At 46.9% G+C, this 26,344-nt stretch overlaps 1 protein-coding gene across 7 annotated transcripts in view; it reads left to right on the top strand.

Annotated features, from left to right (window-relative positions):
* Positions 1 to 26,344, top strand: part of PALS2 (protein associated with LIN7 2, MAGUK p55 family member) — a 704,871-nt gene that overhangs the window by 174,366 nt on the left and 504,161 nt on the right. For all 7 annotated transcript variants that reach the window (XM_069211397.1, XM_069211395.1, XM_069211396.1 and 4 more), the window contains one exon: positions 22,229 to 22,381. In XM_069211397.1, coding sequence (XP_069067498.1) covers positions 22,229 to 22,381 — 153 coding nt within the window. The remainder of the gene's footprint in view (positions 1 to 22,228; positions 22,382 to 26,344) is intronic.

Genomic DNA, 26,344 nt, shown 5'->3' on the forward strand with positions numbered 1-26,344 from the left:
TGACAGTAACAAACTGTTTAAAATACTGCCCAATACTCATCTGACCTGTGTGCCTAAATCGTTTTAACCACAGTTGTGCTGGGCATCCTCTGTAGAGCTATTACCTTGTCACGTTGTACACAGTTTGAAGATTATCTGCTACTTTGATAGCAGACCTCAAGCATAGATGTAGCTGCTGGATCCCTCTTTGTCCTGCATCTGATTCTGAATCCAGTATCTGAACCCGGATTTCTGATGGATACAAACTACCTGTGGATTCCTCACCTTATGCATTCGTCCTTGCACCAGCATCCAACGGAAAGTCTTCTTCCCAGCTCTCCACGTCGACAAGGACGTCACAATTGCACAGCTCCGTCTGACGTCACCGTGCCAATAAGAGGTCCTCGCCGGCGTGCTGACGTCAGTTTCCTTTTTTCCGTGCCTTCGACACCAAAGTTTTTTTCCTGGCTCGTTGGATAGAGTTGTAGCTTTAGTAGTTACAATGTCTCCCCCCGAGAAAATCGGGTTTCAAGCCTTGTAATGAATGTGGCAGTCGGATGTCTGTCACTGATCCGTATGGGGACTGCCTTTGGTGTCTTAGCTCTGAGCACGATGTCGAGGGGTGTGGATCGTGCCAGAGCATGAACCCTAAGGCAGTAAAAGAGAGGCCAAGCTTTTTTTAGCGAAGGCTAAGAAGAAGGGCCATAAGAGGGCTTCATCTCACACTTCTTCCTGAGGCACAAGAAGCGGCATCGTCATGACTCACGGCGCCGTCATGACTCACGGCGCCGTCATGACTCTGCGCGGTTCGTCACGGAGCCGATCGAGGTCTCCCTTTCCTAGACGTCGAAGCAATTGGGAGGTGAGCCCTACTGTGACTCCGCAGCCCCAGAGTCCAGAAATATCTCAGATGCAGTCTATGAGGTGGCTCCTCATAGCCCTCAGTTTTCACCAGCGCTGCAAGAGCCTGATCAAGACCAGAGATATCCTGCCTTCCCGGCTCCGGGAGCGGATCCAACGGCATTTCTAAATACTATGTATGCTATTTTCCAGTCTAGGGCCCCTGCTGGTGCACCTGTGGGTCCCACGGGGCCATTAGCATTTTCACTGGGCTCCCCGGCTCTATATAAGATGAGGCCGTTTATGGCGTTTTGCCCGGTTGGGAGTGCCGGGTCGACGCCGATGATGTCTCCACGAGGTATGGCGTCACCATCTAGATTCATGGCGCCGTTGCAATCACTGCGTCAGCCGGCGCTGATGCGATCTTCTGGCCAGCTGGCCCCATTACATGCGTGCCAGCTGACTCCGAAGAAGGCGCCGTTGGAGTCTGTTGGCGCCGGATCCGAGTGGTTCTCGGATCCATCCATCCTCTTTTGTGCCCGTCGGGATTCGGAAGCGGTGTCTTCGGCTTCGGTGGATTCAATGTCGATGCCGAGGCTAGAATCACGCTTGAGATCTCGAAGGAAGGCCTTGCGTCTCCTTGAAGAGGAAGAATACCGGCAGTTGGAAGAGGGCAAGCTTGTAGAGCCTTCAGATGAATACCAAGGATTGGGGTCAGCCATTGGGCTGGATACTTCCCTTGAATGGGACATTTCATCTCCAGGGGAGTATACGGAGGAGGCAGCGACATTTAATTCGATCATTAGAAAGGCGGCTGACTATTTAGACCTGCCTTTATCTGCAGCAGAGGTGAAGACAAATCTGCTAACTGAGGTGCTGTATCCCTCTACGTCCTCGGCTGATCCTTTGCTGCCCTTCAACGAGGCATTGATGGAGCCTATTATGGAATTGTGGAGGAAACCAGTTTAGTCTCTGGCTGTGAATAGAGCTGTAGCAAGGAGGCATAGGGGAGCACCCAGGGACTCTGGGTTCCTTTCACGTCATCCAACCCCGGAGAGTTTAGTGGTTCAAGCGTCTTGCTCCACAAAGTCTGCTCCTGGTTCATTCCCTGTAGTCCCGTCAGATAGAGAGTCCAAACGAATGGAACAGTCTTCGAAAAAGATCTTTTCGTCTTGTAGCATGGCGCCCAAGGCTGCAAACGCTACCTGTGTGCTGGGCAGGTATGTCCACGCCCTTATGGACTCGCCAAAGGCTATGGTCGGGGATCTGCCACAGGACGCACAGAGGCCTTTTGGAACACTATTTTCGAACACACAGGTTGCGGCGCAGCAGATTATACAATCTGGCCTTGATACAACGGACTCAGTTGCCAGAGCAATGGGGACATCTGTTGCTACAAGGAGGCACGCTTGGCTAAGGTCCTCCGGATTCTCCTTGGATGTACAGACCACCTTACCAGACTTGCCCTTTGATGGTGAAAGGCTGTTTGGGGAGAAAGCAGACTCTACCCTTGAACGTTTTAAGGAGAGCCGGGCTACAGAAAAGTCCTTAGGCTTACAGGCTACCCCTGCTGCCCCTTGTAGGCCTTTTCGCAGGTTCAGAGGGTTTGGTTGTGGGGAGTTTTTCGAAGGCCCCAGTACTCGGCCCAACAACCTGCCAGTCCATCCTATCGATCCTTTAGAGGGCGAGGGAGGGCTAGAGCTAAAGGGGCAGCCCAGCAGCACCCTTCATCATCATCCTCTTCCTCTGGTGGACAACATCAGGGGAAGCAGCCCTAGTTTTCCCCACTTTATCGAACATGACTCTCCTGTAGGGGGAAGGCTTAGTCTTTTTCTCCGCGAGTGGGAGTTGATAACAACAGACTCCTGGGTGTTGAATATTGTGGAAAATGGATATGCTCTCTCCTTTCAGGAGTCCCGTCCCCCCCACCACCACCACCCTCCCCCCATCCCTCGTTTTGTTCAGAAGACCATCTCCTGTTGTTGCAACAAAAGGTTCTGGCCATGTTATCAAAGGGTGCGGTAGAGTTGGTTTCAGAGCAGGAAAGGGGTCAGAGTTGTTATTCAAGATATTTCCTGATCCCCAAGAAGGACGCTCGCCTGAGACCGATCCTAGACCTGAGGATTTTGAATTGGTTCCTCAAGCAGGAGAAATTCAAAATGCTGACTCTAGCGCAGGCACATATGGCGTTGAACAAAGAGGATTGGATGGTGTCTTTCGACTTGCAGGATTCGTACTTTCATATCCCTATACTGAAGAGGCACAGGAAGTATCTCCGGTTTGTGGTGGGGTCGCAACACAACCAGTTTGCTGTCCTTCCGTTTGGGCTTACTTCAGCACCTTGAGTCTTCACAAAGGTAATGGCAGTGGTTGCAACACATCTCAGGTGGGAGGGGATAGCGGTATTCCCCTACCTGGACGATTGGTTGGTCAAAGCCAAGTCTCCGGAGCTGGTGCTGCATCACCTGCAGGTGACAACCCAGTTGTTGTTCAATCTGGGGTTTTTGGTAAACGTGCCCAAGTCTCACCTGGAGCCCTCTCAATGCCTCCTGTTCATAGGGGCAGTACTGGACACAACATTGTCTTGGGCCTATCCCCCGCCTCAGCGGATTCGGGACATTCAGGTGCTGATTCCAATGTTTCGAAATGGAGCACTTATTTCAGTCCTCAAGGTCTTACGCCTGCTTGGTCTGTTTGCTTCTTGCATTCTGTTGGTCACTCATGCGTACTGGCATATGAGGGCTCTTCAGTGGTGCCTCCGCAGGCAGTGGTTTCAGCACAAAGGAGATCTTGAGGATTCAGTAAGGATCTCCAGGGACTCTGCAGCGGATCTCCAATGGTGGGCAGTGGACGGCAATCTTTCCCAAGGAAGGCCGTTCTCACTACCACCTCCAGTGGCCACAGTTGTAACGGATGCCTCCACTCTAGGGTGGGGTGCTCATCTGGGGGATCTGGAGATCAAGGGTCGTTGGTCTCCGGTGGAGCAGATATTTCATATCAATCTGTTGGAACTGTGGGCGATATGTCTGGCTCTCAAGGCCTTCTTCCCTTCCCTTCGCGGTCATTCGATTCAAGTCCTCACGGACAACACTGCGATGTGGTACGTAAACAAGTAGGGAGGAGTAGGGTTGTACCTTCTCTGCAGAGAAGCTCTGCTGCTCTGGTCCTGGGCTCAGGACCATCAGATTTGCTTGATAGCAAATTATTTGGCCGGGGTTCTGAACGTACGTGCGGACAGTCTGTCGGCACTTCTCGGCCGATCACGAGTGGCGTCTCCATCCAGGCCTGATCCGGTACATCTTCGGGATGTGGGGATCTCCGCAGGTAGACGTATTCGCCACTCGGGAAAAGGCACACTGCCCGTCGTTCTGCAGTCTCCAGTATCTGATGCAAGGAGCGTTGGGGGGCACATTTCAAATACCCTGGGACGGCCAGTTGCTTTACCCTTGATTCCTCGGGCCCTGTGGAAGATTCACCAAGACAGGGCCCAAGTCATCTTGGTGGCACCGGATTGGCTGACAATGGTGTGGTACACAGACCTCCTGCAACTCTGAGGTGCCCTCCGCTTCGTCTACTGCTCAGGCAGACCTTCTCTCGCAGGGGAAGGTTCTACACCCCCACCTCCAGAGCCTGCACTTTCATGCCTGGAGATTGAACGGGGCAACCTGAGTTCCTTTTCTCTCCCACCGGATGTAGTGGATGTTATTCTATCGTCCAGGCGACACTCCACTAAATCCCTTTTATGCCGGTAGGTGGGCTAAATTTGTGATTTGGTGTGGAGAGAAACAGAAAGATCCCTTGAATGCCCACCTTTCAGATGTTTTGTTATTTGCTCTTGATTTAGCAAAGAAAGGCTGTGCAGTGGTTACAGTTAAAGGTTATTTGGCTGCTCTATCGGCTTTTCTTTGCCTCCCGGACCAGCCCTCTTTATTTAAATCTCCTATTGTAAATAGATTTATTAAGGGCTTGCTTATTAAGTTTCCTCCCACACCTTTATATATGCCTCGGTGGGATTTAAATCTTGTTTTAACATTTCTGCTGGGTTCACCGTTCGAGCCCATGCATTCATGTCCTTTAAGGTATTTGGTCCTTAAGACTGTTTTCCCAATCGCTATAACCTCTGCTACAAGGGTTGGGGAGCTTCAAACCCTTTCCGTAAAGCCCCCCTTTACCTTGTTTTTCCCTGATAAAGTGTTACTGAAAACCAGGGCGGCTTTCCCACCAAAATGTCACTCCTTTTCATATAGGGCAAACTATTACCCTTCCCTCTTTCTACCCTCCTCCCCACTCCTCAAAAGAGGAAGAGACACTCCATCGATTGGACCCTAGAAGTGCTCTCAGTTTTTATATTGCGAGGATAAAAAAACTTTCGCCTGGAGGATCAGCTGTTCGTGGGATATGTTGGTCAGCGGAAGGGCAGAGCAGTACATAAAAGAACAGTCTCCAGGTGGGTCATTCTTTGTATAAAAGTTTCCTACTCACTGGCAAAGAAAGTTCCTCCTGAGGGTATCAGGGCCCACTCCACCAGGGCTAAGTCGGCCACTTCGGCCCTGGCAAGAGGGGTCCCGGTGGTGGACATTTGCAAGGCGGCAACTTGGGCATCCCTCCATACCTTTGCAAAGCATTACTGCTTGGATTCTGAGATTCGGAAGGACGGCCATTTTGCGTGATCTGTCTTACAGGATTTCTTGGTGTAATCAGACTGGCACCCACCTCCGAGTGCGGTAATTCTTTGGGACTCTATTCATAAGTTGAGGAATCCACAGGTAGATTGTTTACATCAGAAGAACAAGTTCCTTACCTTTGGTAACGATTTTTTTGGTGGATACAATAGCTACCTGTGGATTCCTCACAGTCCCACCCGCCTCCCCGTTGCCTGTCTTATTGGTTGTATAGATATATGTGTATATTGATATTTTTCCTGTATTTATAAATGATGGTAGAAACATACCTTGCTCTTGTTTCTTTTAGAGTGCACTGCCAAGTCAAAGAGCCTCCATGAGCTCCGTGTATTACTTTGCCCGAATTATTAAGACATTCCATTGGAGAATGCCATTTACCCAGTCATCGGCTACCGTTCACGCATGTAGCAGGGTTTTTTGAGGAAAGGTTAATCTGTTCATCCTGGACTATGTCTGCTTGTTTATCCAACACCATGAGCTGAAACTCTGTGTGTGTTTGGCATTGGTACTATGAGTATTGGTACTATAGGTGAATTACTTTACCATTATGTCATATAAATCACCCATGTAATGCCGGAGTATGGAAGTCTTTTCTTGATCCTCCTTGTGGATGATTCTCAACTGCATTGTTTTCTTATCTTGACTGAATGAATGTCCAAAATTGTCCATTTCGATATTACTGTAAGATTTCATTTTATCTCTGGTGTTACACACTCAAGGAACCCTTGTTCCTTTAGATATAGTTAAACCCTTGGTCCCTTGATGCCTAGGGGTTTCCCTTGTTTTATCAAACACAATAAGTTAAAGAACTGCAAAAATAAGTCTGACCATGAATATAGGTCCAGATCAGTGGATGGCTCACGTTTCCCCAAAATGCATTTTCCACATTCATTTTCCACATTCTATGGGTGCCTCTTCACCTGGGAAAGAAAACCATTAACGTCTTTAAGTTTTGTGATGACAAGGCTGTGGCAGATTGTGCAGGATGTTACCATTTAGCCTAATTCGGTGCATGTATCTACTACAGTGATCGTTGCAGGAGGGACATGAGCCGGGTTCAGCAGGTAAATATTCTCCCTCTCTCTAACTCATCTTTCGGAGATTTATCCGTTCACGTATTGTGTGCACGTGCTGCACATGCTAGATGAGCCACGGCTATACATTTTCGATGTGCCACAAAACAATTCCTTAGTGCACAAATTGCTTTTAACTGCTCGAGCCATAACTTTCTCTTCCCCTCTAGGTATAGTAAAAGAATTGGCATACCTCACTCTGAAGGGATATGTTCTTCCTCCTCCTCATGTTCACCATGAAAATCATCTGCAGGTAGTGGTGCAGCACTGGCTTCAGTCATAGTGAAAGTATTTTTTGAAGAGCTCCAAAAATCACCTTCCTCTTAAAACAGCCAGAGAAATATTAACTGTTTTAGGGAGTGGTCGTACTCAAAACAAGGTGTGGTGCAAAACTAACCAATCAAAATAGCAGAATATCCTTGCAACATTCTCCAAATCCTAAGTTCCTTTTGAGAAACCAATATACATGTAAAATCACATATTTTAAAGTAAAATAACCATAGGATAACTTATATACACGTAGATATAGGTGCACCTTCAAATCCAATATTAGAAAATGATTGTGTCTGCCTGGACTGGTGAAAGGCCTTTGTCATTTACAGCTCAGCATGAATGTCACTGTCCTAATCCTGTGCTTAAAGACTTTGCTGTATAAATTTCAAAAGACTTTGTCATTTTCTAGTTCGGCATGGATGGCACTGTGCTAATCGCATGCTTAAAAACTGCTTAGAAAAACAGACATTTGAGGTGAGCAAGCCTAGAGTGTCGCTAGTGTTGTATTGTGTGCTTTACTGGAGCTGCTCTGCACCTAAACTTGGGAACTACCCAGTGTTCTCTCTTCTCTTTTGCAAATATATGTGTGTGTGTATATATATATATATATATATATATATATATATATATATATATATATATATGTTTATATGTGTGTGTGTGTGTGTGTGTGTGTTTGTGTGTGTACATATGTATTTGCCAGTTGAAGGCTATGGCCAAAACGCGTGGCCATGTTATTTTATATGGCACCACTTGCACGTTTTGATTGAAATAAAAGAATAAACTGCACCTGACTGTGCCGCTTTTTGTCTGACAATCGTTCTGGGCCCCTTAAGTTGAAGAGGGGCCAGGTGAGAGCGACCCGAGAAAACTGGATCCCATATATGGGTAATCTCTGGACCTGAAGCACAGGAATTATTGTGCCAAAAAAGGAATTGATAGGACCTAGTTGCTATGTACAGATTTCCCTACTAGATTTGTCTGTGAAGATCATAGGTAGAGTTATCTGCAAAGGCCACCTATATGGGTTGGGGAAACTGGTGCTATCCCCAAGATACAGTGTAGGGTGAGGGCAGGACTAAGGCTGAGGGAACTGTGCCTTAATTTACATCTGTTGATAGGCAAATGTACCGTTGATCAACAAAATTCCATCTACCTATCCTTCATGGACCATCGTTGCACATGTGACAGTGTTGTAATGTCCACACTCTGGTCTATACCGGAGTCTATTGAAAAGAGACTTGTGGGCTTCTTGCATGCCCTTCACTATGACATTACACCATCAGTTGGATAAGATCAGAATGCACAGAGTCTTTGTGCCTGAGATGGTCGGCAGGGCTATGTTCTCGCCCCAATTCTTTTAATTATATAATCCATGGGTTTAGGTGCAGCACTTGCAAAGAAGGGCATGATATGCCAGTCGCCAGAAACGGGGCTGTCCCCATGCTATTCTATGCTAACAATCTCCTTCTGTTGTCTAGAATGTCCAATGGACTTAGAGCATTGCTGGACACTTTCTTTTGGCTGTACAGGTACTTGGAAAATGGAAACAAACCTAACTTAAACTTTTTTTGTTGTTAATGTTTATTAATTGTTTTTTTTTGTATCCACAAGCAAACATGACTCGGAGGACATTTCCAGTTGTACATGTTAACGTTAGTGTCTGCCAATATTCATTGATTTTTTTTTTTTGTTTGTTTGCTGCAGCATTACATAAAATCAACAAAGAAACTGACCCCCTCTATTCCCCCCCGCGCGCTATGCTTGTGCTTTTGGTCTCTGGGCAGTAAACCCAGAAGGCATCCATTAACTGTCAGTGCGATATTCCAGCTGGTGACTTGCTTAAGCTGCTTCAGTACTTCACCCCAGTACTTTTCTATCACTAGGCATTGCCAAATCAGATGCAGAAAATCGGTTTCTAGAGCTGTACATTTGAGACACCTGGGGGTCACGGGCTGGGTAGATTGCTTGGAGTCTTTTGGGAGATAAGTATGTCATATGAATGACATTGTATTGTATTGTATTCGCTTGAATCTTGAGCAGACCAACACCCCCAAGATCTCTGCATGGATTTGGGACCAATCATCTGGGGAGAGAGGTTTGCCACTAAGGGCTAGCCATTTCTCTTCTACATTAAGTGGCTTAAGTGGGCTGTCAGCTCGCAGTGCACAATACAGATAGGTCACAAGTCTATGTCCCCCACTGCCATTGAGAGCATGCAGAGTAGTGTGCAGATAGTGTCTGGGGCTTCTGGGAACATATGTGACAGCGATCTTAGTACTGGAGAAATTGTCCAGTGGCCAGGGCACACAAAGGTTTCTGTGGCATTGTGAAGTGTTACAAATCTCACGTCTGGATACAGATACGATAATGTCAAGCAACCTCCCTCCTGCCACTTCTCAACTGACATCGATTTCGTTATCTGTGCAAAGGGAGTTATGATCCAAATATCCAGGTCGGGGTCATAGGGCACTCTCTTCACCACTGTTTGTACCGTCCTCTTCCATAATTTTGCCAGTAAGCGGACCAGGTGTGGTTAAGTGCAGGGGAAGGCCCTCCCTCTCATGATAAGTGCCCCTAGTGACTGTCCTCTGTGGGTGCCCACCAATAGTCCTAGCATCAGAGAGGAATGCACCGTCAACAGCACGGCGCCTTGGAAGCTCCCATCATCTACATTCGGGCCATATTCATTCAGTAAACATGCATGATGTGCATCAAGTGTACTTTCTACCATCAGATAGCGACAATCGGCATCAAGACTTGTTCTAGTGGGTTTGAAGGAAACTGCAGGGGCCAGCCAGATTAAAGCGCCACATGTATATCCGAAGTAGGAGGTAGCTTACAACTGGCCTGCCATCTTCACTTGACATGCTTAATTCATTTTCCCTATAGATTAGCTTCTTGGAAAAATGCAATCGATACCCTGTACATCCTCAAGTATGCATAAATCCAATTACGTTTGACTTAATTATTTTGGCCACTTTCATTCCGTGTTATGATTTTGTAGTAATCCCCGGCTCCCTTCATGTTTAATTATCAGAAGAATAATCACATACCTGACGGCATAAGTAGCTTAAGCCCTCCAGCGTGAAAGTCCCACCTCACCTCTGAACAATACCCAACCAGATAAAGGCAACAAGGAAAACATCATCTCATTCTGAAAAAATAGAACATATCTTCACCCACCCCACCCTTAGAGAGTGGTTGTCCATCCCTTCCAGCTCAACAGTAAGCAAGAGGACTAAAACCCTGCCCCACACTTCCCTTCCCTTCCCTCAGCCCAAAACTCTGAACGATATCTCACTGATAACTTTTACTAATGAAATCTCACTGGTAGACCTGTGCCAGAGTCCAGTGCGAGTCCCCAATGGAGTCCCAATGCGGTGCTTAGGTGAGGTGACCGGAGTATCCTGCTTTATTTACTTGGACCTGCCGGCGGATCATCCTTCGTGGCATGTCTCTAGTAGCACCACGATATGTCGCCCAGGTTTAGCTCCCGGTCTCTGTAGTCCTCAACTTATCTCTCTTGCTGCATCTCGTTGCAGGTTTCCCTGCTCTGACATTTATCTACTCGGATCAACCTGTAGTCTGTCCCTTATCTTCTTGGGTATCCTGCATCAAATTCCGTGTTGAAAAAGTGTTCCTAGTCTCCAGGGGGCAGGTGCCATCCTCTCTGACCAGTATGCGTCCTATTGGTCGATTCTCCAAGGTGGGTTCCTTGTTCAGCGAAGGTGTTCTCGTACGAGCCGATCGTCGCCTTCATTTCCTTTGTCTTTTGTTCCATGTTGCCTGTTTAAGACCAACAGTGTCCATCCATTCCATTGCTTCGTGAGAGGACTTGAAAAAAAAAAGAAAAAAAAAAGACCTTAGCATCATGTTGAACCCTTAGTCGAGCTGGGAACACCAGGCTATATCTGATGATATGCTCCCGCAGTCTACGTTTGGACTCCAGGAAGCTAACACAGAGGTTCTGTACCTTTTCAGTATAATCTGGGTATATCTGCATTTGTTTGTCCTCATATTGGGGAAGGCCCTTCACCTGGACATTGAGAATTGTGTCTGTGTGATTAATCATTCATGCTATAAAGGCCCATGGGGGCGTCCATAGCCGGTGGGCAGGAGGCAGAGTCTGGTAGGCTCTTTCAATTGAGAAGAAGTTTGATAATCGGACAGGATATTCTTCTGTTATCCACTGTTCCATAAAGAAATCGGCCGAGGGGACCTCCACCTTTTCCAGTATCCCAGGAAATCTTAAATTATTCAGTTGGGAACGTCCCTCAATACGTACTTCCATTTGGGTTTCCTTAGTCTGGAGCATTGCCCCTGTATCTTATAGAGTGTATACATTTTCGTGGAGCACCATGACTTCGGTCAATGCGACTCTATCTGCAACTTTGCATAAATCAAGTCACAGATGATTAATGTCCCTCTCCATGGTGTCGTTTTTGGTTTCAAGTGTTACCCGAGTGCCTCTTATGGCCTCCAGTATTTCATTTTTTGACCTTGCATCTGTTTTCACCGATCCGGACTCCGCTGGCTCTTACCCTCTTGGTCGCCAGCGCCCTGGCCAGCAACCGTGTACTGTACTATTTTGTTTGCCTGCACCCCCCTCTGGGGTTTGTCCTTCCCCATTGCCACTCCCGGGTGTGGCTCCCGTGGTTTTAATACTGCCTTCGTATTGTTGTCAAGTCGGGCAAGGACACCCCCAGCACTCCGCTCTCAACCGATCACTGCCACTAGTTTTAGCTACCAATTCTCTGCTTCAGATCACAGAGGCCTATTTGGGTCCCCTGCCAGGATCTTTTCTTCCTGCATCGTACCCGGAACCTTGCACTGCATTGTATGGCCCTGAGATTGAGTCCTCTCCTCTACTGGGACCACAAGTGTCACCCCCCCTCATGCCGACCCCCCCCACCCCCCACACAGCAGGAGCCACTGTCGTCCTCCTTTAAGCTCTGCCAGCAGGATCTTGCTGCAAATCAAGCCCCAGGCAGGCTTCGTGTGGCTACCTGTATCATGTGAGTAGTGCTTGTGATGTTCTGTAGTGTGTGGCCGGCTATCTGATCCAGGGTCTCCTGGTAGAGCAGGCCTCCAGGGTTCCCTACCGGCCGCACAAGTGGCCAACGGGGGGCCCTCAGGGTGTCCACAAGCCTGGAGGGGCCCAAGCGGTCTCACTCCTGCCCCGCCTTTGTCACTGGGTCCTCTTCTGGTGGTCTCCTCACTTCCCTGGAGCCCCTCCCCAGCATCACAGGGCCCCCACTGCAGTCTTTCTGCAGACCAATCCCCACCTGGGATGTTGTCATGGCACTGAGGTCCGCCACTTATTTCTGGCCTCAGGCAGCTGCTCCTCCTCCTGAAGGCCCCCTGTAAAGGGCGATCAATCTCTACACAGACAGGGCTCGCCCCTCAGGTCCTCGCTCTTGTTGCACGGCTGCTCCTTCTGCTAACGCCGCCCCGGCCGGGGGTCTCGCGTCCTCTGCTCCGTCTCGGGCCCCCCAACAGCCACCTTGCGTTCATTGACCATGGCCAACCGTATGCTTCAATCAGGATTGCCGCCTCCAGCCTGCCTCGGGCCACCTCTCAGGAATTTGAATTCCGGGCTTCTCACTCAGCTGCCCTCAGCTCCATTATTTTACTGCCAAGGGCCACACCATTTTGTAGTCAGGCCAGGCTGTCTGTCTTCACCACAGTCGGTTGCTCCGCACCAGGGATTCATTCCCTTGTTTACAGGTCCCACAGTGATTCCACTTGGACCATGCAGAACCACTGTTACAGATAGGATTTTGCAGGATTTCGTCAGCAGGATCGGAGCTTGGCCCGAGCATGTCTACTCTGCCATGTTGCCAGGCGTTGCCCCTCCCAAACTAAAACTTTTATTATGGCCTGTTGTCCCTGGAATTTAAAATCATGCTGTCTGACAATTCAGGCTAAACCAATTGTGAGAACCCAGGAGTTTTCATATTTTGAAAGTACCTTCGATTCGTAGAGCACTTGGCTCCATGCATTGCAAGGAAAAGACAGTACTTTGCTGGAACAGGTGTCAACCAGAAACCAGTTGTTCCACTCCTGGAAGTCTACAGAAGGAAATGGTTACCAGTTCTAACCTGTGGCTCACGACTGTGGGGATATAAGAAAGAATAGAGTGTGCATGTGCCTGCTTGGCCTTCCACCGAGCTGTGTACCTGTGCCATCCATCAGGAGCTTGATCTAGTTTATGTGGAAGATCCTGATTAATTTGACTTCTTTGTTCTTGTGGTGCTCAATCTGGTCGAACACTCATGCTGTGTTTAATAGAGATTATATTGATGACTGTTTATCCTGTGACTTGGGCACCAGATTCTGTGCTCCAGTATTTTAAGCTTTAGTGCATAGCTCTAGGTAAACTCACTATCTTTTCTATGCCACGTGATCTAACTAAAATGGATAGATTCTAGGTTAGAAAGTCTTTTGTGGTAGTTAAGCAATTAGAAAGGGAGGTAGGGGAGCTAATCAGACTTCAGAATTGAGACTATACCTCATTAGCTCTGCAGACGTATCTTAACCTGGTTCCAGATACATGGGATAGGATGCTTCTGACAAGATTTAGAATGGGGATCATTAGATCTAGTCTTTGCTTTCTCCTGGGGCAGTACAACCCCTCAGCTTCTGTGTCTGCCCATGTGACTAGATATCCCCACAGAGAATACTCCATTTTACATTTCTCTGTAATGTCATTGCTCATTCACAAAGAATTTCTTGTCCTCGGGCGTCTGAGAAGGTGCAGACCTGGACTGTTATTTTTTAGAAATGCTCAACTCCTCTGAGGTCTTTCTTAGTGTTTGTACTTTTCTTAAATTTGCCCTGAGTTGCAGAAAATTGTGCTCTTTTGAATCTGAGGTGAACGGCTTAGTTTTTATGTAAAGTGGATATTCTTGTGTGTATGTATTATAAATGTCAAACTTAATGTTTTATGACAATTTTGTCAGCGTTCATCAGCTATTACACTTTTATGGACTGTATGTGCTTTTATGATTATTTTTAATGAGTGAATAACACAATTGAATATAAAGTGGCATATAGGATCCAATAAAGGTTTGATATCTTAGCTTGAATAATTTAATGTTGCTGTCCTTTATGTTTACAAGCAATGAACGCCATGCTTATGAAATACTGTTCAGTTAATTTGTAACAATGTTTGATACTTTTGTGGTAGAAGTCAATTATATTTAAACCTACCTGTCAGAACCCCTTTCAGGAGGCTACGGAGCGTACAGCGGGGCTGTAGGGCCCTACCGTGGTGGTTGAGACCTTTTGCTCCTAATGTCCCAGGCCCAGCTTACTATGGTTCCCGCTCAACTGGGCCTTGCACCACAATTGCACTTGACTCTCAGTAGTATCCGTGGTCAATCAGTCGAGGTTCCCTAGGGGGAGAGGTGGGTGAGAAGAACGTAGGTACAGGTCAGTGAATATGACTTAATACTCAAAGTGCAAGCAGTATGAACAATAAATCAGTGTTTATCCAAATACGTATTTTTATAAGAAATATAAGTATTTTATTGCTAAATGTACCCAGGCAAAGCAATGTGACATTCAGAAGCAATAATTCAGTCCCCTTAAGGTCAGTGGCTCTAGTAGTGGTAATCTATGTCCCACCTGCCTTTGTGTAATGTGTTAAGGGTTATTCCCCATTTACTGGTGACAGCATGAGGAAATGCAAACTATTAGGCCGTTCTCAGGAGTTCTCCCTTTTGACCCATTAGAAATGTAGTCAAAAGTGTCTATGGAGCTGCAGCACCATTGATAGCACATTCCGGGACCCAAATGGCCCAGTTCCCGTCTTACTGGCTGTTGCAGCACCGAAGAGGTCATTGATGCAGCGGGTGCCTTGTAACGTGCAACATCGTGTCTTGTTCAGTTTGGAGAAGTCAGGTTGCTCACAGCCTTTGCGGCAGCACCCTGCAGTAAGTTGACTTCTCTTAAAGGGGATGGGGTGGTGCGTATTGTATCCCTTCTTCAGCTCCCAGATCAAAGCTTGAGCCAGCAAGGGTGTGGTGCCATCCACAGCATCTCTGAAAGTCCACAGTGGTGAATTGGGGCAGTTCCCTGACACTGCAGATCCAACCTGCAGATTGTAGCCTCAACCTTTCCTTTGGGCGGCGGTCTGAATCCTCTGGCAACGTTGGTATTAGCAGTTTCTCTTGACATACGTAGTTACAGCGGTACAGGGTTATCTGATGATGCAGGCTCTCCCAGCACACATACCCCTGCCCAGTCACAAGTTTTGGCCCTCTTTGAAGCAGTAACTTTACTGTTGCCCCCCTCTGGCATAGGAGGACACCAAGGCGCAGTGGTATGGGTGTAGCAATACCTGTACGACACTCAACACACAGCTCAGTCTATGGCGCCCCTCTCTTGGCATATAGGTTCGCCAAAAATATCCTCACATGGCTGACAGCCTGATAAGTGCTTAGCCGAATCCTCACACCTCGCATAGGGAGTCTTAGCCTCAGGGCACCCCACTGGACCTTCCTCCAACGCTCTCCTCTTCCTCACAAGGCACACTGGACTTGGCAAGCAGGAAGGTGCTGGTGCTCCTGGGGCAGGTGTTTTGGTTTCCTTGGGTGATGTCCCCTCACCCAGCAGGGAAATTACCAGATCTTAGCCCCCTTCCTGGTCACAGGCAGAAGTCTTGCAGTGCTAGCTTCCCTTTTTCACACAGACTGTCTGGCTGCTTGGCAAAAGACACATTTTGGGGTACTCAACTCAACTTCTTCATTCTCACATATGAGTGTACCTTCAAATATGTGAGCTCAGCATTTCTACTGTACAAAAAACTGTTTGATTAGACTAAACTTATGATATAAAAAGAATCTATCACACATATAGGGAACATTTGATTCAGTTCTTGCCTCTTAGTTTACTAATAGCATGATGTCGGTGGCAAGATGTCGGTGACAGACCCACATGTGGATTGCTTGTGGTGTCTGAGCTCCGACCATGACGTGGAGAAATCGGATTCCTGTCAACGCATGAATCCAAAGGCGTTGAAGGAACGGGTGGCGAAACTGTTTTTGGCAAAGTACAAAAAGATGGAGAAGCTGCATCGGTGCAGGTCATCATCGCCTAAGTCTCACCGGCGTAACTGTGACTCCCGGCGCTGTCGTGAATCTTGGCGCCGGTCGAGTAGAGAGCGTTCACGCTCGAGGTCGCCTTCGGTTCGGCGCTGAAAGACATGAGAGGTTAGTCCCACCATCACTCCTCAGCCGCAGACGCCTCCCGCATCACCGACTTCACCTACGACTCCACCATCTGTCTTTGAGGTACCTCAGCAGGAACAGAAGTTCTCACCTGCTTCAGAGACGCCGGCGCCGTTATCACCGCGAGCTCAGGCTCCGCAGTATCTGGCTTTCCCGGCTCCAGGTGCTGACAGTTCCGCATTTTTAAATGCGATGTTTGCCATTTTTCAGCAAATGGCTCCAGGTGGTGGACCGACTGGTCCTTCGGGCCATTGGCCTTTAATATGGGTGCTCCGGCTCCTTTACGTCCGGCACCTTTCATGCCCTTCCTTCCTATGGGAGGTGCTGGTTCGGCGCCGGTTCCCTTGGCGTCGCCAACACAACCTGCAACTCCGATGAGATCTGCTGTTCCGGCGCCGGAGAGTTCTTCACCTGCGCATCCTTTACCTCGGTCGGCGCCGAAGAAGACCACGCGCCGATGGATCCGGCATTGGATGGATCGGGGGATCGGCGTCGGGCATCGACGTCGGCGGACGCCATGTCGACGCAGAGGATTGAGGCCAGGCTTCATTCAAGGAGGCTAGCTCTTCGCTTCCTTGAAGAACAGGAATATCGAAGACAGGCCTTGGAGGAGGGGGAGATTGAAGAACCTCTTGGAGATCTCCATGGTTTGGACACAGCGAGTGGCTTAGACACTTTTCCAGAGTGGGACTTAACATCTCCTGGAGAATATACAGAGGAGGCTGCTTCTTTCCACTCTGTTTTGAGGAAAGCAGCTGCCTTTTTGGACCTTCCTCTTCCAGTGGGTGAATCAAAACCCAACTTATTAACGGAGGTGTTACATCCGGCTTCAGCAGTTGCAGAGCCACTTCTGCCATTTAATGAGGCTCTCCTGGATCCGATTCTAGAGATCTGGAAAAAGCCAGTTTCATCTACGGCTGTTAATAGGACAGTGGCGCGCAGGTATCGTGTGGCTCCTGGGGATCCGAGCTTTTTTGTTGAGGCACCCGACTCCAAAAAGCCTGGTTGTACACGCTTCATGTTCATCTCGCACTGCTCCAAGTTCTTTTCCGGGTGTGCCTTCGGACAGGGACTCTAAAAAGATGGACCAGTCTTCCAAGAAGGCATTTTCATCTTGTAGTATGGCTCTCAAGTCCACCAATGCCACATGCATTTTGGGCAGGTACATCTACGCCCTTATGGAGGAGATCAAATCGTCTCATTCGGAAGTGCCTCAGGAGGTGTTGAACCTTGTTTCTGATGCTCAGGCTGCGGCGACCCAAGTAATCCAGTCAGGGCTGGACACGACTGATTCTGTGGCCAGAGCTATGGGTACTGCTGTTGCTATGAGGAGACAGGCCTGGCTTCGTTCTTCAGGGTTTTCATCCGATGTTCAGTCAACCCTTCTGGATCTTTCCTTTGATGGGGATAAACCTTTTGGATCAAAGGCAGACTCTGCCCTTGAAAGATTTAAAGAGAGTAGAGCCACAGCAAAATCGTTAGGCTTGCAAACCTCCTCTTCTGCTTCTTCTAGGATGTTCAGAAGATTTAGGGGGCTTGGTTGTGGCTCCTCCTCCTCCTCCTCCTCCTTTCGGGGCAGATTTCAGCAGCAGGCTGCCACTGCCCTCCCCTATAGATCATACAGGGGGGAGGGGTAGGGTCCGAACCAGAGGAGTCACCCAGCAGCACTCTGCCTCTTCCTCTTCCTCTGGAGGGGTGCAGCATGGGAAGCAACCTTAGTCATCCACCAATTCCTTTGCACACCACTCCTGTAGGGGGAGGTTAATGAACTTTCTCCACATGTGGGAGGCAATAACATCGGACTCCTGGGTCAACAGCATTGTGGGGAAAGGCTATGCCCTTCTCTTTCGGGAGTTTCCACCCCCCATCCCGCCTGGTCCTTCCTTCTGTTCAGAAGAACATCTCCTGTTACTAGAACAGGAAGTTCTAGTTCTCCTTTCAAAGGGTGCAGTGGAGTTGGTTCCAGAGCAGGAAAGGGGTCAGGGTTGTTATTCAAGATACTTCCTGATCCCCAAGAAGGATGGTCGATTGAGACCAATCCTGGACCTGAGGATTTTGAATTGGTTCCTCAAACAGGAAAAGTTCCAGATGCTGACCCTAGCTCAGGTGCTTTTGGCGTTGAACGAAGGAGATTGGATGGTGTCTGTCGACTTGCAGGATGCTTACTTTCATATCCCGATACTCAAGTCGCACAGGAAGTATCTCCGGTTTGTGGTGGGATCGCAGCACTATCAGTTTGCGGTTCTTCCGTTTGGTCTTACTTCAGCACCTCAAGTCTTCATGAAGGTGATGGCGGTGGTTGCAGCAGAGCTCACAAGGAAGAGGATAGCGGTATTTCCTTACCTAGACGATTGGTTGATCAAAGCCAAGTCTCCGGAGCTCGTGCTGCGTCGCCTGCAGTCGACAACCCAGTTGTTCGATCTGGGCTTTTCGGTGAACGTGCCCAAATCTCACCTGGAGCCCTCTCAGCGCCTCCTGTTCATAGGGGCAGTACTGGACACAACATTGAATCGTGCCTTTCCTCCGCCTCAGCGGATTCAGGACATTCAGGCGTTGGTTCCAATGTTTTAAAGTGGAGCGGTCATTCCAGTCCTCAAGGTCGGTCTGTTCCCTTCTTGCATTCTGTTGGTCACTCATGCTCGCTGGCACATGAGGGCTCTTCACTGGTGCCTCCGAAAGCAGTGGTCTCAGCACAAAGGGGATCTCGAGGGATCGGTAAAGATTCCAGGGACGCTGCAGTGGATCTTCGATGGTGGGCTGCGGACAGCAACCTTTCCCAAGGAAGGCCGTTCTCGCTTCCTTCAGTGGCCACAGTGATAACGGATGCTTCCACTCTAGGGTGGGGGAGCTCATCTGGAGGACCTGAGGTCAAAGGTCATTGGTCTCCAGTGGAACAGTTGTTTCACATAAATCTGTTGGAATTTTGGGCGATACGTCTGGCTCTCAAGGCCTTCCTCCCTTCCCTTCGTGGTCAGTCAGTTCAAGTCCTGACGGACAAAACTACAGCGATGTGGTACATCAACAAGCAGGGAGGAGTAGGGTCGTACCTTCTCTGCAGAGAAGCTCTGCGGCTATGGTCCTGGGCAAGAGACAATCGGATTTGCTTGGTAGCAAACCATCAGGCCCGAGTCTTGAACGTGCGTGCGGACAGTCTCAGTCGGCACTTCTCGACCGATCACGAGTGGCGTCTTCATCCAGATCTAGCCCTGCATATCTTCCAGATGTGGGGATTCCCTCGGGTAGATCTTTTTGCCACTCGGGAGAACGCGCACTGCCCGTTGTTCTGCAGCCTCCAGTATCCGGTGCAAGGAACTTTGGGGGACGCGTTTCAGATGTCCTGGTGCGACCAGTTGCTTTACGCGTTTCCCCCCCATACCTTTGATTCCTCAGGTTCTGAGGAAAATTCGCCAAGACCAGGACCAAGTCATCTTAATAGCTCTGGATTGGCCAAGGAGGATATGATATTCGGCTCTTCTCCAACTCTCTGTGCCCTCCGCTCCGTCTCCCTCACAGGGCAGACCTCCAATCGCAGAGGCAGGTTTTACACCCCCACCTCCAGAGCCTGCACCTTCATGCCTGGAGATTGAACGGGGCAACCTGAGTTCCTTTTCTCTCCCACCTGAGGTAGTGGATGTGATTTTATCGGCCAGGCGACACTCCACTAAATCTATCTACGCTAGCAGGTGGGCTAAATTTGTGAATTGGTGTGGAGAGAAGCAAATTGATCCCTTACGTGCCCACTTATCGGATATCTTGTCTTTTGCATTGTCCCTAGCACAGAGGGGTTGTGCAGTTGCAACAGTTAAGGGCTACTTGTCAGCTCTGTCAGCCTTTCTGTGTCTGCCTGACCAGCCTTCTTTATTAAATCTCCTTTAGTATTGAGGTTTTTAAAAGGCCTAATTAATAAATATCCTCCCACTCCTTTCATTATGCCTCAGTGGGATTTGAACCTAGTTTTAACGTTTCTTATGGGCTCACTGTTTGAGCCGATGCATTCTTGCCCTTTGAGGCTATTGGTTCTAAAGACTGTTTTCCTTGTTGCTATTACTTCAGCAAGAAGGGTGAGTGAGCTACAGGCTCTTTCTGTTAAGCCCCCGTATACATCCTTCTATGGGGATAAGGTGGTGTTGAGGACCGAGGCTGCTTTTTTGCTGAAGGTTGTTTCACCCTTCCGTATGGATCAGTCTATTACACTCTCCTCTTTTTATCCTCCTCCCCATCCTTCGAAAGAGGAAGAAAGACTGCATTGTTTGGACCCGAGAAGAGCACTGAGCTTCTTCGTCGACAGAACGAAGGAGTTTAGATTGGAAGATCAACTCTTCATCGGGTACGTGGGAAAGAGGAGAGGAAGGGCAGTCCACAAGAGAACACTCTCCAGGTGGGTCATTCTTTGCATTAAGCTGTGTTATTCTCTGGCAAAGAAGGAACCCCCTGATGGAATAAGGGCTCCTTCCATCAGAGCTAAGTCGGCCTCGGCTAGGGGTGTTCCTGTGGTTGACATCTGCAAGGCCGCAACCTGGTCATCCCTCCACACTTTTGCAAAGCATTATTGCTTGGATTCGGAGGTTAGGAGGGATGGCCATTTTGCACGGTCGGTGCTGCAGGATTTCTTGGTTTGACCATTCAGGCACCCTCCACTGAGTGCGGTACTGCTTTGGGACTCTATTCAATGAGTGAGGAATCCACAGGTAGTTGTATCCATCAGAAGAACGAGTTACTTACCTTTGGTAACGCCTTTTCTGGTGGATACATTAGCTACCTGTGGATTCCTCACGGTGCCACCCGCCTCCCCGTTGCCTGTCTGGTCTTACCAAGTTATCCTTGGGTGAGCTCCTGTTGGTAAGTAACTAGTTCGTTAGGAAAAATCAGACAACATCCTGGAACTCTGCAGTCAGAAAGAAAACTAATTGCAAGATAATCAGACTTGTGACCTCAGTCTCTGAACACAGAGCAAATGTGACAAGAACAAGATTTAAAGGCTTTTTATTGCTCCTTCACCTGTTCCTTGTCAACTAGCCAGAAATGGTGAGGAGGTTCTAAAAATAGCTCAACCTAAAATAGCTCGACCTACTCCTTCCGTGACTAGCTAGTGTGTCTCACCCTGCTCACAGTAATGCAGCAATACACATATCTGTCTCTGGGGATTCCTTTCCTCCTCATGTCTTTACCAGGCAGGCCTGGGCTTCCCAAAATGTAACTGTGCCATTACAGGCACATTCACTCAGTGTACTTTCACAGCACACTGTCAGTCCAGCCCTGTTCCTCCAAGCAGTGTGTCCCTACATATACCCATGCATCCAGCGCACACACTCACTTTGCACGCACTGTTCAGCACTGAGGCTTTTCTGTATACAACCAGGATTACACACACACACACACACACACACACACACTCACTATGTGTGTGCTGCACAATACGTCACCCTTAATATTGTATTTTAGGCAAGCACGCATACACTCAGCACATGCTTTATCCACACATGCACAGTACTGTAGCTCTCATTTAATGTATTCGTCTAGGAATACATATTCCAGGAGATGTACTACCCACACATGCATGGCACAGTACTGCTCCATTCTTGTATTGTACCCATCCCAGGCACACATACATCTAACACCAAGTCACTAATCCTGTGTTTCACAGCACACCACTTCTTACCTGATGTAGGCCAAGGGTGAGTTAAGCAGACAGCAGTGGAACTGTCAGAATGGTGAGTGAACCTGTAGCCGCCACTCCAGTGATACAGGGTAGAAAGGTCCTGTTCACTACTACTGATCACTACACGATATGCTGCCACCACCGCACTCCTGCAGCATAGCTCTTGGTGCAGGGGGTAGCTTTCCACCACTGAGGGAAGCGCTTTCAGCGCCCCTCCTGGTCCTGCAAGTCTACAATCCATGATACAAACCTATGTCATGGCGCACATGCATGATTTGTGGCACCTATGACAAAAAATAGGCTTTGGGATCCAGACAACAGTACAGTTTGGCATTCGGGGCAGGGATGCGTGTCTTTACCATGAAGAGGACTTTTCTATTCCAGCACTACCTAAATCGAATAACAGTTGCTTTCGGCAGTTATGCTACAAAATACCTAGAGTGAGTTCAGTGTCAAGTTAATTTTCTCTTATTTTTCTTCTTTTAGGCCCATGAGCGACTAGAAGATGCAAAATTAGAAGCTGTGCGTGAAAATAATGTTGAATTGCTGAATGAAATTCTTGAAGAAATCAGCCCTCTAATAAATGCAGATGAAAATGTTGCAGAATTAGTTGGCATTCTTAAAGAACCAAATTTTCAGGTAACATATAGTATTATTACATTTTTGGTGCAACAATTAAGTGTGAAATTTATTCCAGCAAATCTCATTTCCCCATTCCCTTCAGATAAAGCAACATAGTCAAATAAAATAAAAAAAAGTACAACATGTGTATAGTGCACTACTTGTACTATATCATCTGTAAGGGTTGAGGACAGGTCTTATTACTCAATTTGCTTTATCAACTCTGAAGCATGGAATGCTCTGTGGTCCTGCTATGAATAAAGTAGATAACCTTCTGGTTACACATGCACAAATATAAACAGTTGGTGAATAGTCCTCTGAACGTTTCTGTCAGCTTAATACAGTTTGTCATATTTCTAGGATATGCCAGTAAGTGTACTAGTTACTTAAGTTTGAAGGTGGTGTCTTGCATCGTCATTGTGGAGACCAGCAGTGCCTTGATTAAGAAGCTTTATTTGGAAATTGCCCAGTCGCAGTGACTTATTGCTTATGTGTTTGTACACTTCTGTAAGCACCTTAATCAATCCTCACCAACTGAGTGCATTTATTGGTAGTCCCATGTACCTTGAACTTTTCCATTGGTCTTTCAATTGTTTCAGTTTATAATTTATTCCATTTTCATTTCTGTCTCCCATGCTGTCAGATTTGTGGTGTTCTGTTTTTAAAAGTGGGTGGTTCATATGCTGAGTAAAAATATCAGCACTATTATTGGAATCCTAAAAGCTTGGTACTTAAAATGTATTCCTTCACAGTTGGTGTAGGACTACATTATCTTCTGACAAACTGAAAATCTGTTGTTTCTTGTTTTATAAGGGGGAGGCCATAGTCTGATATGGTAGGGAAGTTCTCTGACAAGTTTCCAGTGATCCAAATCTTGAATTGATTGCTTTGAGAACTCAAAATCAGTATGCCCAGGAAACCATATAAGTGGGTCAGCAGCAATCAAGTATAGTTTTAAAATTGCAAATGTGTACAAAAGTACAGTTGGCAAAAAAAGGTACACCACCTCATCAGAGGGCCCATAAAGCAGCAACATAGTACAAATCTTCTAGCCAGGTCCGTCGTGTCAGGAACTTTGCTTGTTCAGTCCTCCCAGGCTTTTTTGGTTTTAGACATTTTGCTGGCCCACCTCCGGGGATGAATTGTTTTGTTCTCTATTTTTAAGATGAGGAATCTGCAACTTAAAGTTTTTTATCAGATGACTAGGTTACTTACCTTCAGTAATGCTTTATGTGGTAGAAACTCTGTCTAGCTGGATTTTCCTTACCGACCTTCATATTCTTCCCATTCTGCGAACTGGAGTTTTCCACCTAAAAAAGTCCTTGTAGGCTCTTTAATTCTGCACAGTGATCTCATAGCCTTCTGACGTGGCTCTGTGTTTCTGATGTAGAAATAGTTGTGAAATAAACTGATATCAGCACTCAAGGGTGGTGCCTATATAGGCACTGTGCATGTCCTATCCAACCCAACCGTTGCGGAGCTGATAGACTCCAACTGCCGGCGTACAGAGATGCTGCTCAAGATTTCACCAAGGCTTATCACAGTGAAAATCTTCGACTTCAGGGTTTGTTGGAAGGTCACACCAACACCTAACCCCTTGCTTACTACTGTATTTTGTGAGTTACCATGTAATACAAAATCGGTCTACAGTCTATCATGTGGTGGAATACCAACGCACCCTCACAGTACTATTGCCATTAACATATGCTTTTCACAAAAGATGTCAGGCCTACTGCCATTCTTGTAACCTTTGTTAATTAACAGACCAGGCTGGACTTATGCATCTGCCATAACTTATCCCAATAAACCAATCACACCTATAGCCTTGGTTTGTCAACATCACCAACTCAGGGTCACAGTATTTCGTGTGAGCTTTCCCACAAGACATCCATCAGCCATACAGTCATAAAATTACAAAAATGGAAACACGGCAGTTGGTGAAACAAACAGCCCCTCCTAAGAGGGTTAACAAGGATTATCAAAGTGAAAATCTTCTCCTCCCAGGGTTGGTTTGAGGGGTGACCAACACCATTGCATGGTATAGTAATCTGGGAGTCCCATGCAACACAATACCTGTCTGCAGTGTGATAACAATACAACTGTAATTCGCCTATGCTTTTCACAATAAATATCAGGCCTATTGGCTTTTATCATAATTTTTCATAATAAATGGATCAAGACTGAAACCTTTGTCATTGGTTTGCCACTACAACCAACTTGCTTCTGCTTTACTCATCATACCTTTTTGCACAGGGCAAAAAGTGTAATACAAGCATCATTTTTCAGACAATGTCTGCCCAATCAAATTGTGTACTAAAAGTTTTCAACATGTGGGTTTAGCCAAAGCCCGTCCTTCAGTTGTGCTTCCTAAAGCTGTTTTTATGTTTATTACCTAATGTTTGGTTGTAGCTCTGCTGTTAAGACAAATCTAAAAACAAAGTTAATCTCTGCAGCTGACATGGTGATGGAGGTTGCTATTGTTCTAGCTGTCCTAGCGACATGTGACACCTAGCAATAGTTCTGAAGTGCGCCTTTTGTCAACCGTCTGATACTCTGATAAACTCCTGCTCCAGAGAAAAGGGCCAAAGTGAAAGGTGTCACTGATACTGAAAAGTTTGATTTTAGCTAGGCATTTAAATGAGACCACATCTGCCAGACTTTGGTTTCAGGTGGCCATTATGTGTTGACAAGCATGGCTTAAGTGTAGCAATACTTGCCAGAGTTTAAGGCCTGAATCTTGGATATGCCTTATGGCAATGAATAGACTTTTGATAAAAAGACAGCTTTCTAGATCAGCAAAACTGAACAGATAGTACCTTGGAAATTCTTAATCAAAAGAAGCTTATTCATTCCTTTCTTGGTGCCATAGGGTGAAGGTCTTGTCTCTGTTATATTTGCGGTCAGAACCTAACCCTGTCTTACTCCAGATATCAGCAGTGCAGTCAGTCCGACCTGAAGCTGAGATCCTAGTGTAATAAACTAGACTACCTCTCAAGTATACGTCCCTCATACCGTTTGAGGTAATTTTTTCATGGTTTCCACGCAGGTGGCAAAGAATTACACGAGGCAAGTGGGTGCACAGTTTTACAAGATAATCACAATTCTAAGTTTAGACGGATCTCCAACAAGCTGGAAATTATAACACCACATAGGATTGTAAAAGATTGAAAATTCTCACAAAAGGAACAATAAGATCAACAAAGCAGGAGTAATACCAACCATGGTCCTCCAAGTATGAAAGTGTGGATATCCATTTTATATTTCCATTTTTGAACAACATTGTGGGAAAACAATCTGAAATGTGTAGCTTTAGAAGATTATGCAGTGGTTCAATAAGGAATTTCCTAAGTTCCTGGTCCATTTGTAGGATGTGTACTTTCCTCCACCTCTACACCATTTTGCAGTCCGCTTATGTCTCTAGCAATTCACTGTTTTTATTCAGTTTCTTGATATTTTCGGAGGATAGTCACAAAAAATCAAGTCTCTGGTGGAAGTTCATATAAGGTGGTGGTATCTGATTTATTTGACCCTTAATTACATGATTGCTGATATGGACCCCTGGCGACCAAAACAATATAGGATCTGCAAGCTTCTGTAGGTTTTAGCATATGCTGTCTAGTAGTGCTGAAAACATCTTGAAAACATCTCAAAAACAGTACTAGTATGACCATTAAGGAGGTATTCTGCACTATTTGTTGAGAATTCAAAATGTGTGCTAATGTGTAGTAATCTCCCTTCTTGGGGCTACGTTGTTATGCATACCTCTGATGCACTGTTGAGAGCGCAGCATGAGGCCAGTTAAAGAGAACCTGGGCAAAAATATGGACTTGACCAATCAGCTACTGCAAGGATCTTTTAACTGTGCAGGCAAGGTAAGACAGCTCTAGTATGATAAGCAAAACAAGAAGTTGAAGAATGGCATTTGCTTTCTTAAGCCACCTTATCAAGTCACACTAAAAACAGATCCATTGTTCTTCAACC

Source organism: Pleurodeles waltl, chromosome 10, assembly GCF_031143425.1.
Source record: "Pleurodeles waltl isolate 20211129_DDA chromosome 10, aPleWal1.hap1.20221129, whole genome shotgun sequence".
Taxonomy (NCBI): Eukaryota; Metazoa; Chordata; class Amphibia; order Caudata; family Salamandridae; genus Pleurodeles; species Pleurodeles waltl.